The 14,725-nt window shown below is 41.3% G+C and overlaps 1 protein-coding gene across 2 annotated transcripts in view; it reads right to left on the bottom strand.

The window, feature by feature from the left end:
* Window positions 1-1,156, bottom strand: part of lef1 (lymphoid enhancer binding factor 1) — a 50,331-nt gene extending 49,175 nt beyond the window's left edge. For both annotated transcript variants that reach the window (XM_022765451.1, XM_022765452.1), the window contains exon 1: window positions 950-1,156. In XM_022765451.1, coding sequence (XP_022621172.1) covers window positions 950-1,156 — 207 coding nt within the window. The remainder of the gene's footprint in view (window positions 1-949) is intronic.
* Between the last annotated feature and the right edge of the window lie 13,569 nt (window positions 1,157-14,725).

Genomic DNA, 14,725 nt, shown 5'->3' with positions numbered 1-14,725 from the left:
GTAACTGTGAATGTTTTTAATATATTTCTCCGCCCCAAAACCTGCAAAAACAATTTATGGGCACCAGTAAACGGATACGATAATAATAATAATATTTAGAATTGGCAGGGAACAAAAATGCAAAGATCACATCCTGATAACAAAATAACTGGAAAGTGTCCCTTGTTTAGGTTGCATTTTATTAGCTTTGATCTTTGAAGTAAATTAATAATCTTGTTTGTCAATAGCTTTTGCTAAACAGATTCATGTGCTGGTGTTTACAGCTGCTGAGGGTGGTAGTGTACAGCAGCAAACACAGCTACTAGCCTACTTCTCACAGGCAGCACACAAGGCCCCAATTCTTTCATCCAAAAATATATATCTTTGGAATCCAAATTTCACAATGAATTCATGAAATATAACTGATACAGGGGGTCAATACATTTAGGCCTCTAGCATCTCCAGTCAGAAGATTATTGAGTACTCAGGATATGGTGTTTGAAGGAGCATATGTTTGGTTTCTGTAGGTAGACCAGGATCTGAAGACTGTTAATGGCATCACTGAAGCTATTCATTTTCAATTAAAATAAAAATACACACAATGAGACAGGTGAGGCTATAAATGCAACTGAACTCAGCTTGTACATTATCTAATCAGAGAGAAATCTTAATGATAAAAATGTATAAAATACAATAGAAAACTAATCAAACTTGAAAAAAACATTAATTGTCCTATATTGGTCATTTTCCTTTTGGTGCAGATCACCCATCTTTTTGACTGGCAAACTCACTGATATCAAAGTGTTAAAAGCTAAATGAAAACCAGGTCTTTTCATGATTAAAAAGGATAAAACAACTTTGTTTACAGGCTGGTGCAGGCTGTGTCCTCTCCTCTCTGGTGGAGTTCAGAGTTGATACCCACCTCTCTCCCTCATAATTCACCACATCAGTGAAAACAGGCATTACTCACATCGTGACTGTTGCTGTTGGGGCTGCTCTCCGACTCGTTGACCAGAGATGACTTGATGTCCGCCAGGTCTCCCTCTTCCTCCGAGTGGCTGAGCTCGGCGAAGATCTGCTCCTTGTGCGGGTCTCCTTCGTCTTTGAACGGGATCATTTCGTCTGTAGCGCACAGCTCCGGGTCTCCACCGCCGCCGCCGCCTGATAACTGTGGCATTTTTTGTGTGTGTGTTTTTTCAAATTCTTTACTGTGTTTACTTCACCAAGAAAACTGGAGACAACACACACGCCACAACTGTCCAAAACTACAGAGGGGGAAAACTCCCACCAAAATCCCCCGTAACCGACTGGGAAAACGTCCCCTCCGTTTCACCGGAGCGTCGACCGTGAGTCACTTGAAGAGGAAGCGGCGTGCAAACACGCTGCCGGTGTGTTTTTACTGAAGCAACAGGAGGAGTGTGTCTGCTGTCGGCGTCCTCTTTCACCACGAGTGTTTCAACTAAAACGAGTGAAACTCAGACCCGGAAAACTTGAGATGTAAGGGGTCGGAATGAGAGTCCGGTGCACGCCTCAATGTCATGAGGAAAAAATAAAAAAGGGAGACAAACCACGAGTTAAAATCTCATCACTAGTTTTTCAGTCAACACACGCACAACTGACGACGGATATGGTCCAGTAAAAAAAATGACTCAACGCTAGAAAAGTGCATTTAGGCTAGCCTATAAAAGTGGGAGAAAATATTTCCTCGGTGGTCCAGTGAAGAAGCTGAGTCGTCCTTCAATGTGGGCAAGAAAAAAACACAGTCGGCTATGACAAAACTAAAACACCGTCTAGAGGTGAAAAGGTAACTGATGGATGTGCAACTGGAAGAAAACAGTTTCAACACTTAGACGAGACAAGCAACGCAGTGAGCCGCTTTCATGCTTAAAAATACATCCTCGTAGCTGGTCGGTTGAGGAGGGATAAAAGCAAAAGTCATAAAACAATCACAAAAAAAGAAGATAGAGCGGAAAGACGCCGTGGACCGACTTCCCACTGCTCCCGCACTGCTTCCACAGTGTAATGTAACCAGTGTGTGTATGTGTGTGTTGGTAATGTAGCTGTGCTCCCTCCTCCTCCTCCTCCTCTTTCTCTCTCTCTCTTCAGTCACTGGAAGGAAGGAGAGATGAAAGGGAAGCCGAGGCTCTGATTGACACCGCACCGATTGACACTCCTCCTGAGAGAGATTTATACACAGCTCACAACAAATGGGCAGACAGGAGGGGAGGAAGAAGAAGAAGAAGAAGCGGCGAGGCAGACACACGCACTGTGTGTGATGGGTGAAAACAATCACGATAAATAAAAATGATAATAGAAATAGAGAAGAACAAGACAGGCTTGAGCTTGTCTGGTCGAGGCAAAAGAAGTGGAATTGAATCAAAACGCAAGAAATGGCAATAACGTTATTTTCAGTAGAAATAATCAGAAGCTGAGGCCACAGAAAAAGAAGAAAAAAACACTCTTTGGTCATTTTACATTTTTACCAACCTATAACAGGGTCGTATAGATTTATCTTTTATTTAGGCCTATTTGCTTATTTATGTATTTATTTAGCATCAAATGGGTATCTGTTTTTTCACTCTTTAAACTGTTTGTTTTCTAACAGTTTTTTTTCTAACAATATGTGGGAATATTACATTTATATTATTGATATTCACCAAAATAAAATATTTAAGTCTCCAACTGGCACTATGATGAGATAACCGACTGTGATATAATGGTCTAACGAAATAATAGACAACAAGGTTCCCTAAACTTTTGCATGTGAGTGACCCCTAAAAATATAAAATTCCTCAGACACCCATCGGATCCATTATTCTCATATGGAAATATGGAAACGATGAAACGTTTGATCAGAGGTTATATTAATTCATTATTAGCACCTAGGCTACAAGGACAGAAAAAACAACCAAGTGTTTTCCACTGTTATTATTGGGGGGGAAATACACACGTATAGATAAACTGAATAAATAAATTAGTTGATTAATTAAGAATGAAATAGGCTAATGTGCAAAAACAGGCCACAAACATAGAGAAAGACTGTTTAAAAGAAAAGAACTTGAGGCATTGAGTCTCTAATATTTCATATTTCATGAGAAAATACAGGAAAAAGAAAAGGAAAATAAACAAAAAAAACACAGTGGAAGTGGCGTGCCTTCTGCGTCTGTCTGAGCAGTGAGAGATTGCGTGAGAATCAAAGTTGGGATGGGGAGGCAGATCTTTATAAAGCGCGGAGGTGGGGTTAGCGGGGCGGAGCCGCGGCTCCCTTTGATCTTGCGGCGGCTGGCTCTTTCATCCCCGACTCCCCCCGCCCGGTTCTTCCCCCCACCGCCCCGCAGCACCACCACCACCACCACCACCTCCCTCCCTCCCTCCCTCCTCGCTCTCCCTCGCCTTTGTATGACTAAATTTGGTCCGAGTGTGGAGCCGGGCCAACATTTCCACGTGTGCGTTCATCCCAGCTGAGAGAGAGGAGAGAGGACAGAGAGGGAGAGAGAGAGAGAGGGGGTTCTCTTCCGGGTAAGGAGACAGCGAGAAAAAAAAGATCAAAAGCTTTGGGGTTTTGGAAGCGGAGTGTGGATTCAAAAGAGCCGAGACTGGCTGCATTCCAGAGTATAGCGGAAAGCGCGCGCACCCTCACGCGCCCTCATACACGTGTACGCACAAGCACGCATGCACGCGAGATACAGGCACCAACACGCGCGTTAAGTTACACCGCCGATAGAGAGAGAGTTAATTAAAAAGATTTCACACCGGCAGACCCGAACAACCAAACCTTTCATTTATAAAACCTTTTAACATTATATTTCATGTTTCCAGCCAAAAAAAAAAAAATGTGACACAAGGTATAAACTCTGGCTGTTTTCCTTCCCACTCTGTAGAAAGTGTCGGTTCTACTTCATTACAGCGCTTCTTTAATTTAATTAGCCGCCACTTTTTTTTCTGGCACAATTTGAAATGATGCTACCTACAACCGCCACCACCCTAAAACCACGCTAATAGGAACAACCCCATTTTCTGTAAATATGTTTTTCTTCCGTGGCTTTTCCAGCATTCACCTTGGATATGGTATTAAATCATAACATTTTCGTGGGGCAGGGGGGATGTTGGGTTAAAGGCCTGTTAAGATAGGCTACTAAAAAGAGACAGTGCAGGCCTGCAGGGCCTGAGGTAAGAGGTGAAGAGATCCATACTGTGAAAAAACATTAAATGAACCACAGGACTAAATGATTAATGTTCAGTTTTGGTTTATTGGCATTGTAATATTTTATATAAAAAAAAACAAAAAACATATCAGACTTAGTTGGGGATACCAGTCTTAATCCTAATATTCTGTTTGGACACCCCCGGCCCTCTTTAACATCTCAAAACATTATGCTTTATCACCTTGAACCTACATGGCGCATCCTAATTTTATGAGTATTGATTGTAAACATGATTTTGAACTGATTGAGTCTCAAACAATGATGCATTAGCGCTAAAATATAATTAAATACAATGCATTTTCACATGCGTTACATCAGCAATTGTTGTTGACAAGACTTCCCAAATAAGTCTATTTAAATTTCTATTATTGGAGTTTCACGATAATTTCTTCATTAAAGGTCTGACAGGGAGTTAGACCTCTGTAGGGTATAAATGACCCCAAACACGAAGAACCTCATTATGTAGAATAACAAACATTTCTTTATGTAAGAATGACTTCTTTGGAAACAAGAACATATTTTGGTCATGCATAGCCCCTGTAAAATTTGAAACATGAAATATTTCCTCTTTTGGTGTAATAATCCTGTTATCCTGTTTTGTTATTTTCATTAAATGTGCAAACCGGGTTTGTGGCAAGGGGTTAAAATTTTTACCTCTTTATAGCCATATATGTTTAAAAAGATATAGAAAGCAGTAATAATAATTGAAAAATCAACCCATATCTGAGGGGAAAATTTAGATTTTGCAGTTACTTTTATTACTTTTACACATACAACAGCAGGATCTGTGGGACCCCAGTTAACGAGGAAGTAAAGCTAAAGTCAACAAATCAGCCATTTCATGTCTGACCAAAGAAATATTGAAACTAATAACTAAACAACTGGAAAATTGAATCAGAAAAAACAAACAATACATTTTTTTAAAGAAGCAGACAAGGGAGACAGTATCCAAGACACCCCCCAAAAAAATCATAAACAACAGTTGAATGACACTATTCAACATACAGTTACCAAGGAATTAAGAAATAAAGCCAAAGAATGTAGCATCTTATTGCTGTTGTTGCACATGTTAAATAATGCAGTTTTGCAGGCCGCATTTTGGTCTAAAGGAACAAGAAAACAAAGACAGTCAGGGTGTTTTGTTTCATGCATGGCAATTTTCCAATACAACCTTAAAGTTTACTTGAATTTGATATTCTGGTCTTTTAAAGTGGAAGTGCAGTTTGTGGAAGTCTTTGGTGAGTGAGAGATTCATTATTTAATGTTCTCTGCTGCATGGTGAGAGACCACTGCAGAGAAGCCCATCTTCCTGATTAGAAGGCCTGTGAGAAGGGTTCATTTGTTCACCAGGACGCTACACGGATGTACATATTTCACTGAGCGATATGGGTTTTCTTTTTCACCATCTTTTTCAGTTCAGGCCTATTTAATGAATACGGTTTGCTGTAGCAGAATAAGCGCATCAGTAATAAGCCAGCAGAGATAAAGATGAAGCTTTTGTTTGCTGTGTAATGATTCTAGTTTAGCGCCTTGATGACAAGGCACCAAACGACAGCCTTTCTAATGAAGCTGCTGTCAGAACCACCTTATGCACTTTCCCTTGACATCAAAATACATTATATTCTCCAGCGAGGCTCTGTGTATCGCAGCCCCGTTGTTAAAATAACCAGGAAAGTTGGTGTGGAGGGAAAAGAGAGAGAAGGAAGGAGGGGAAGAAAAAAAAACAGAGCTACATTAGCATTTCTCTCCTAATGAGTTCATAAGAGTGACCCCTCTGGATCTCACATGAAAAGGAAGATTTCCTGCTGCGCTGTGACCTGAATTCAGTTGTCTCTCACTTTAGATACTACATTTTGCATGTTGTATAAGGAAGGAATATAACTATACACAGGGCATAATTTATCACCAGCAGATTTCAGTTCCTTATCTCCCTGCTAAAAGACCAGTAGTCAATCTGAAACAGGAAATAAATATATGAATGCTCTACACATTGTGGTGACACACAAAGTGTTGATGAACATTATGCATATTTAGCATATTTTGTTTTATATGTTGTTTTTTCCCTCTCTTATAAAGTTGGGAGAGGATATCAGTTTAGCAGACAATATGAATTGTGTCAAACAAAATGCTCTTTGTTGGAACAACATTCAGTCAAGGTCCTCTTTAGATCTATTATTGTCTCATCTTTTATCTGTTCTATTTTCATTGCAATGCATAATACTTCAAACAGAAATTACCCTAATTATCTCCAGTTCGCTCATTGTGCTGTGTGTGTGTGTGTGTGTGTGTGTGTGTGTGTGCGCGCGCGTGTGTGTGTGTGTGTGTGTGTGTGTGTGTGTTTCAGTGTCTGTGTTTTGTGATGTCAGTCTTTTCAGTGTGTGATGATTTGTCAATATCAGTTCCTAAATTCACTTGCCAGGTGAGTTCAGTGGTGAAATCCCAATACCCTGCTGTCTATTCCACCTGCTAGTCAATCATAACAACTTCCTTGATGTAGAAATTATAGCCCTTAGCGCTCGCAGCCATCTCCAAGAAAACGACAGGAAACAAACATCAAATTATGATGAAAAGAGCTTGCAATTAAAGCCAAGAAAAGACACCATCTATCAAACGTGCAAATCAAAAACGGGGGAGGTCCAAGGTGAGTGATTATTTGTGCTGCTCTTTGATTGGTAGAAGATGAGTCACCGTCTTGGGGGGGGGGGGGGGGGGGGGGTGTAATGTTCTCTTGTGAGAGTAAAGTGGAAGGAAGAGAGCTGCAGACGTGTGATCTCTTGATTTATGGCAACGCTGTCAGGAGGCTGTCTCAGACAAACTGTCATTAAAATGAAATTATCTCCGTGATGGAAAAGGAGGGGAATTTGTCATGCTATGTATATATTCTGGATGTGTTCATTTTGGCAAGGAGAGGCTTGCGTATAGAACAAATCTACAGCCATGCTAGCAGCTCTGTGATGCTGCACGGAAGTGTTTTGAGCTAGCTGCTAACATGCGCATAATTTCAGTGCTATAATGTTTACCATGTTCACCGTCCAGTTTAGCATGCTAACATTTGCTATTAGCATTAAACACAGATTGCACTTGAAAGTTATAGAAATGTCATATGTTTTGCAGGTATTACCACGGAAACCAAAATATTGGACAATATAAAAATTTGCCCCTGTGCAAAAAACAAAGTTTATAGATCACCAAAGTTGCTACAAGTCACCTTCATGGTAACATGAATGTCTGTGCCACATTGTTCAGCACTGTTTCACTCAGAACTCCAAATAATCAACTTCATGGTGGCAGTAGAGGAGGAGGAGTCATTATGATTTATCATCTGGGAACAATGAACATCTGCACAAATTTCTTTAATAAATGTTGAGATGTCTCACTTGACCTGCAGGTGGTGCTAGAGGAAAACGATCAGCAAAGTCATTGGGATTCATCCTCTGGGGACCCTGAATTTCCATACAAATTTTCATGCTAATCCATCTTGAGATATTTAAAGGGGTGGACCAAACAACTGACCAACTTTTGCTATCCACAGAGCCATGCCATCAGCGTGGCTAAAAATGAAACAATGCAGCATTTCTACATTTGAAACATTGTACTTGTTCCCTCCAGAGGATCCACTCCTTCACTCATTCTACAGATTACCAAATCCAATCAGAAGACTCCTCCATTGTTTTACTCACAGAGAGATAAAGAGTGATTCATGCCAAATGGCACCTGACTCCGCCCTTCTATCCTCGCTGGTGAGCGATGCTGACAGAAGAGAGAGAAGCACTCAGAAAGCTCCTCAGAGAAAGAGAGAGAGTTAGGGATCACTTTCCCTCTGAGACTTGGCTCACACTCACAGGCGAGACAGTATTAACTTACATTCTCCAAGCTTCAAAAACCAGAATGCTTGCATGCCGCCATCATCGCTGCAAAACATTGGACCAACATGCACAGACACAGTCTCCATCTCTTCGCTGACTTTCCTCACTATCACAACACACAGCAAGTTCACATCACACACTGATACTCAGGTGTTGCCTCACTGCAGCCAAAAGAAAAATCCTCTGGAGCATATAATATCATGACGGGCAGTCTTTCTCCTCTGTGTGTGTACATGCAGCCCTGTCCCGCTGTCACTCCTGAAGACTAATGGGCAGATTAACACTTGGCTGACTTAGGTGCCTCGAGGGAAACTGATGGTGAGGGTGTTTACATACAAACTTCACCCAGCTGGGACGGCCACCTTCTCTGCAGCGGACAGGAATTTATGGAAATCTGCTGAGCTCGCCTATTGGCACCATGGGTTTCTATTGTTGATAGGGACAGTTATTTAACTCTGTGTGTGCTGTAGCACAGTGATTATAGAAATATCTAGCTCTTTTGCAGTTTCTCATCTTCTGAGTGAAAGTTTACAGGAATTTCCTCCAGTTGCTCTGTGGGAAAGGGCAAGGTCTCCGCTGGTGTAATTGATCAGATTAGAGAGGCATGACAAGGCTCCTTTTTATTGCACAGGGGCTACATATGTCCAGGGGCTGGCCAAGCTTCACCGCCGGCCATCTTCCGCTGTGCACTGCTGTGTTGTGTGCTACATTCTTCAGGTCCAAAGGGGAAGTGGTCCGGTCCTCTCGGTGCACAGAGATACTCCTTTCATCCCACTGTGTTACTGGAGAAAGCATTGAGCACTGCGTCAGGCCCTGCTGTGTCAGGGTCAGGGGTCAGAGCTGACCTGCTAAGAGGTCGCGGGGCCCCCATCCAGTCTGTAATCAAGCACACAGCACACCTCGCTGACCCCGCTCCTCCGTCTGCGCCCGTTGCCCAGCCTCAGCCCGCCTCGGCTGCCTGAGATCAAACATGAAGCGGCGGTACCTCTGGCCCTGTGTTATCAGCCTGGGTGTCTCATCACATCAACACGCAGGGCTAAACAGTAAACACAGCCAGCCTGGTTTTGCTCACTGTGTGTGTGTATGTGTGTGTGTGTGTGTGTGTGTGTGTGTGTGTGTATACCCTTGTGTACATAGAATATCGAAGTCTGTGCATGACTGCACCCAGTTGCATGAAGGTTGGAGTTAGCTATCTGCGTTTTTCATTTTTATCAATTAACATTTTGATTCTGCTTATCAGTTCTGGATCTTATCTTATTTGAGTTAAGCAAAACAACAAAAATATGTTAAATGTTTCAGCAAATTGAATATGCAATATTTGCTTATGTCATGTACTGCTTTGTCTCCTAGGTTGTTTATTTCCGGCAGTATTTCTGGTTTTATTTTGGTGTCACTTGCTGTGTCTAAAATCGCATACTTCCATACTCGCACTTGCTGTTTTGAGTGCATTCACACTGACAAGTATGGCAACATGCAGTGTAGCCGGATGATGAACTCAAAAGGTCGTAAAATGATGGACACTTCTCACCCTCAAGGGACGCCATCTCGGCTAAGTAGCAGAAGAGGAGGGATCTCTTAGCCATAGTGAAAATGGCGATCGAGGACAGGAGGACACGTCTAAAGAAATGGCAGCGTAATTTCCACGGTGCATGACACAGGGGGCTGTCACAGGAAAGTAAAACATTTATTTTCAAGTCAAGTGAGCAAGACAGCTGTCAGATATTTTGGCGGACAACAATCGCGGTCACATGTTGCGATCGTGCCGCAGAGTTTCATTTGGGACAATATTACCCTGTCGAAATTCACGTACCACGTGAGTGAGTATACTGCGTATACAGTGTACTACACGTGAGTGTACTGACTGAAGTATCCGATTTGAGACACAGCAACTGACTTTCCCTCGTTTCGTATCCAGCTTCCTGCCTTCATGTGTTTCCCACTGCTGTGATTGTCTGCCCCGCCCTACACCTGTCTCATTGTCTTCCCTCTCCTAGTGTATTTAGTCTCTGTGCTCCTGTCCCTCTGTGCCAGTTCGTCTTCGTTCCTCTATCACAAGCGTACCAGCCATTTTTTCCCAGTGTTAAGTCTTCCTTGTTTAATTACTCTTATAGTAGTTTTTTGATTCTCTCTGCCTCATCCCTTTGGATTTGTCTGCCTGTGTGTTTTTGACTTCCTGTGTATAAACCAGTGTCTCGGCAAAGCCTCATGCTTTTATCACAGTTGTAACCATTTGTATTAAATGTAATTGCAACCAAATTACATTTCCATTAACATAATGAGGATATGTTGTTAATTTACATGTCGACACTGAACGTGGTAAAATGCTCACATAACAACATATTTGTTTGCTACAAGAATATCTGATTTGTCCACATGTAGTGACAACAACATTATTAAAGTTTTGGTTTATGGTTATGTTTAGGCACTCACAGCACTTGGTTAAGGTTAAAGGAAAAAGTGTGGCCTGGTTTAATACAGAAAAAGTTCACAGTGAGATCAGACTTAACATGTTTATTCTTCTCTCCATAATCATAACCAAAGCGGGTTTGTTTTTGTCGACCAAACCTAACCACAGGAGGGACTGTGGATGCAAACACTGTTCTCATGTGTGACAGTTGTGTGCTTTGTTCCAACCATGCAGCCCAACCACCTCCTGGTGACTCTGCTGTCACTAATAAAACAATGCAGCACTTAATTCATAAAAAAAAAAACAATCCAGCCAGCGATTAAGTTTCTTACAAAATGTGTTTGCTGTATTTGCAGTTTAAATGAATAAATGTCATTTAGGAAACAGGGTTGTATAGTTGCCATTTGAAATCCGACATTCAATCCTCCTTTAGCTCTGTCTTTGGTCTCTACCAACTCGTGAGAGAAATATCTGGTGCTTTAGTTGCAAAATGTTCTACTATCTTCACTGGTGCTGATGAGAGCGGTAAAACTGTATCTTGAGAAAGTCACAAAAACAATGAGCCAAAGGAATTAGAAAAGCACTGCAGAGTCTGATCTTAGTTGGTTTGTCACTATGAGCAACCCTGTCGACATGCGCTCTCATTTGACCTATTGTTAATATAAATATTATTGATTGGAGCAGCTTTAAGTTTGCCATAAATGGGCTTTTTTTTTTTATAAATGATGAGGTACTTTGCCGTTCTTTTTGGTTGAAAAGTAAAAATTAAAAAAAAAAGTTTAATCTTTGCTGTTCTACACCTGTTTTCTCTCAACTTGAGAAAGCTGAGAAAAAGCTGAATAGGGCCTGTGTACAGGGCCCAAGGAAGCAATGCTTAACCAGGTTGGTGGCTGATTTCCTGTGTGTGCAAGCCTCCACCATCAGGATATTAACTGTTAAAACCACTGGAGTGTGATACTTACTCCTGCTGATTGATTTCTTCTAGTCTCACAGAGGAAACGTCCACAATTCCCGGGAGTTGTTACTAGAGAGGAAAGCATTTCCAGACACAGGCACATGCTGCCAATTTGACAGGTTTAGTTAGGCACCTTGGCTCCACTCCTTTGTTGTATTTAAAAAGCATCAGATGACTGTTTTTTTTTCTCTTCTTTTTTTTTTTTTTTTTTTTTTTTTTTTTTGACGCAGGTTGTGTTTGACTCTGTTTCAGAGTGGGGAAACAACTAATTTCTTTCCTTTGTCTAAGGGTTTTCCCCCCACGTCTCCCAACATGAAGAAATTGTTGCAAATGAGTCATTTCTTCTTGGCAGGCCTCGGGCAAAAGAAACAAAAAGAATGGCCGTGTTCTTTTGTAGACAAAAGCGATTTACTTATCCTATCCCTGCTTGAATTATTTCTGATAAAAAGTGGTTATCACTGATATTGATATTTATTGTCTATATATCTTAAATTGTATTTGTGAAAATTGTATTGTCTTTAACATGGTGAAAAGTGATCAGACACCAATTTAAGCGTTCTGTGTGGCATTGTGCGAGAGTCATTGTGTCTGTAGAAAAAGATTTTGGAAAATGTGTGTAGAGGTTTATGTTTGTGTGCATGCATGACTTCATGTGTTGGTAAACGAGTGCGTTATTGTTCTTGTCGGTCTGGGAGGGGATATCAAAGGCAGGTCTTGTCTCTCAGTAACTGGCCTTCATTTCTGGGCTGACTCTAAACTGAAAAATGTTACATTTTCCCCTCCCCGTTCCTTTGAGCTCCAACATGTGTTTGCAGGTAATATTTCTGAAGTGCAATGTATACAGTATGGGGGGCCGGAGACGTAGTGTCTAACTGTAAAGCTGCAGCCTGTTTCGTCTTGTTGCTTAAAAAATGTGGCCAGGAGAACGTTTGAACTCTTGGCCCTAGTCTCGCCCAAGTCACAGCCCAATTTAAGCCAAATTTGAAACAGTAAAATCCCAAAGGATGTATAGTAAAGTAGCTGTGCCAAAATCCTTGTTGCCCTGCCTCGCCCTGCCATCTGCTTCATAAAGTGTAGTCACGAAAGGCCTGTGAGAGTGAGATTTAGTGCCACCACACCTTCAAGAAATTTGAAAAAGTACAGCCTGACCAAAGGGCCACACTCTGTAAACATTCATACTATTTTTCCAAATTTCCTTGTGTGTAATTAAAATAGATATGGGGAAGGAATTTTATTCAGGGTGTGGCGACCTACTGGCCTTGCTGATTTTTCCAGTGTTTGTGCCTTCCTACTGCTGTTAATGTCATTTGCTCTCTTCTGATTCACTTGACTAGCCCTGGCTTTGACTTAGAGAAACGCTCACGAACAAGCTTCCCTTGAGCATTTCTCTGTTTTCATCTCCATCCAGGTTTGTTGCTTCCTAAATGTTTGATATGTCTGGGAATGCCAGGTCTGTCGGGGTCACCATCCCAGGCACTGTGCTGTCACACCCCAAAACAAAGAGGCAGACAGTGGCAAGAGAGAAACCTCTGATAATGATTTAAGAGAGGCCAGTCCTCCAGAGATTACATTTAAAATGTTCACACGTTTCCATGGACAGAAATCCCTCCCACCACACATGAAACATGTGAATGTTTCCTCTCTTTGTAGACTGCCACTGGTCTAGGTTCAGACTTAAAAGGCATTCCCAACCTCTTTATCGAGCCTTTGAGCCTCATTTTTATATTATTCCTTGCTCTACTCCAACAAATTCAAAGACTGCTCTCGTGTTATGAGAATTCCCAGGGTCAATGACAAAACAATTGATATGGAAAAGTCTAGCTCCTCAATGAGATTATGAAAAGGGGAAGATGTGCAACAGCCAACATCAGATATGTTATAATTTTAGACAATAAATTAGTCATGTGCCCTCCATAATGTCTTCACTTTACTTCTACCACAAGTACTTGTACAAGTACATCTCGGTATTTAAAGGAAAAGTGCAACATTTTGCTTTGCACTATCCCACTACCACATGTCTGTCCATTAAATATAAGGCTGCATACTCACATTCACTCTTACCACACACATAACCATACAGAATAGCCTGTCCCTTTGCACAGCACCTTTTGTCACCATTACCATAAACAATGGTGTCTGTTGTAGTTGGACAGAGTCAGGCTACCCCTTTCCCCCGTTTTCATTCTCTGTGCTAAGCTAACCGGCCGTTGGCTGTAGCCCCTCGATTTAATGGGCAGAAATGGTAGTGACTCTCTCATGTAACTCTCTGCCAGAAAGCGAATAAGAATATTTCCCAAAATGTCAGTGTATTCCTTTAAGACCCAGCATTCATCGAGAGGAACTGCAACATCCAGTCATGGATTTGTTTTGTCAAGATTTCAAGGCTATTTTGAGATGACGGACAAGAGCACCAGTGCTGTTGACCCCTTGATCCCTATCATGCAGTCTGGATGCAGTGTGTCAATGCAGTAACATGGCACATGACAAGAAGAGGAGCAAAAAAATTTTCACGCTCTTCAGAAAAAGAGACATTTCCTACCATGCTGCTGTTGCAATGAATTCAATGTTGTCACTGGTCAAAGTGCCTGAATGGAGACGTAATTGGTTACAGTCCACAGCCAACACTATAACCATACTGGACAGTGTGTTAGCGACCCAGCGTGTGAGTTGGAGCAGTGAATATGTGTTTTAGGCACCCCGAGTGCTGCTTGGCTTCGGTGCATTAGCGAATCCGGCCAGATGCTCGGCGTGTTCTGTCAGAGGGGATCGGGAAGGATCATGGGTGAAAATGAAATTAATCTTGGTCCGAAATGACATTGCACAACTGCCTCTTCTCAATGATATGAGAAGAGATTAAATAAGAAGAACAAACAAAGGGAAACTATCTGTATCGTGGCTGTTTGATGATGAGAGAGTGATGAGTGGGAAAATTCTTTGTTCTTGCGATTAAGATTAATGTAATGATCTCTCTGACCAAAACAGACAAGATGCTGTAATCGAGACAAGGAGTGAAATTCTCATACAATGTCCAATTAAAACACACCCTTTTTGATGTATAATTAAAATTAGTTAATATATAATATAACCTTTCAGTTGAGCATTACAGTTTTATGAGGCCTAAGTTTAATCTTCTGACACTCTGAAATTACAAAAGATTATTTAAAGGAAAGGAAAGGAAACATAACAACATAAACATAAAGATTTTGTATTTCTTGATTATGAATTTTCATATTATGCAATTTGTGCTGAAAATGTACATTTGGTTTCAAACTCATCCAACAAAAAGTGATGGAGTGTTTACAGGTAGATTGTG

This window comes from Seriola dumerili, unplaced genomic scaffold (genome assembly GCF_002260705.1).
Source record: "Seriola dumerili isolate Sdu_G_001 unplaced genomic scaffold, Sdu_1.0 BDQW01000686.1, whole genome shotgun sequence".
Lineage (NCBI taxonomy): Eukaryota > Metazoa > Chordata > Actinopteri > Carangiformes > Carangidae > Seriola > Seriola dumerili.
Note: the sequence above shows the minus strand (reverse complement) of the source record. Positions and strands in the feature narration are given on the sequence as shown.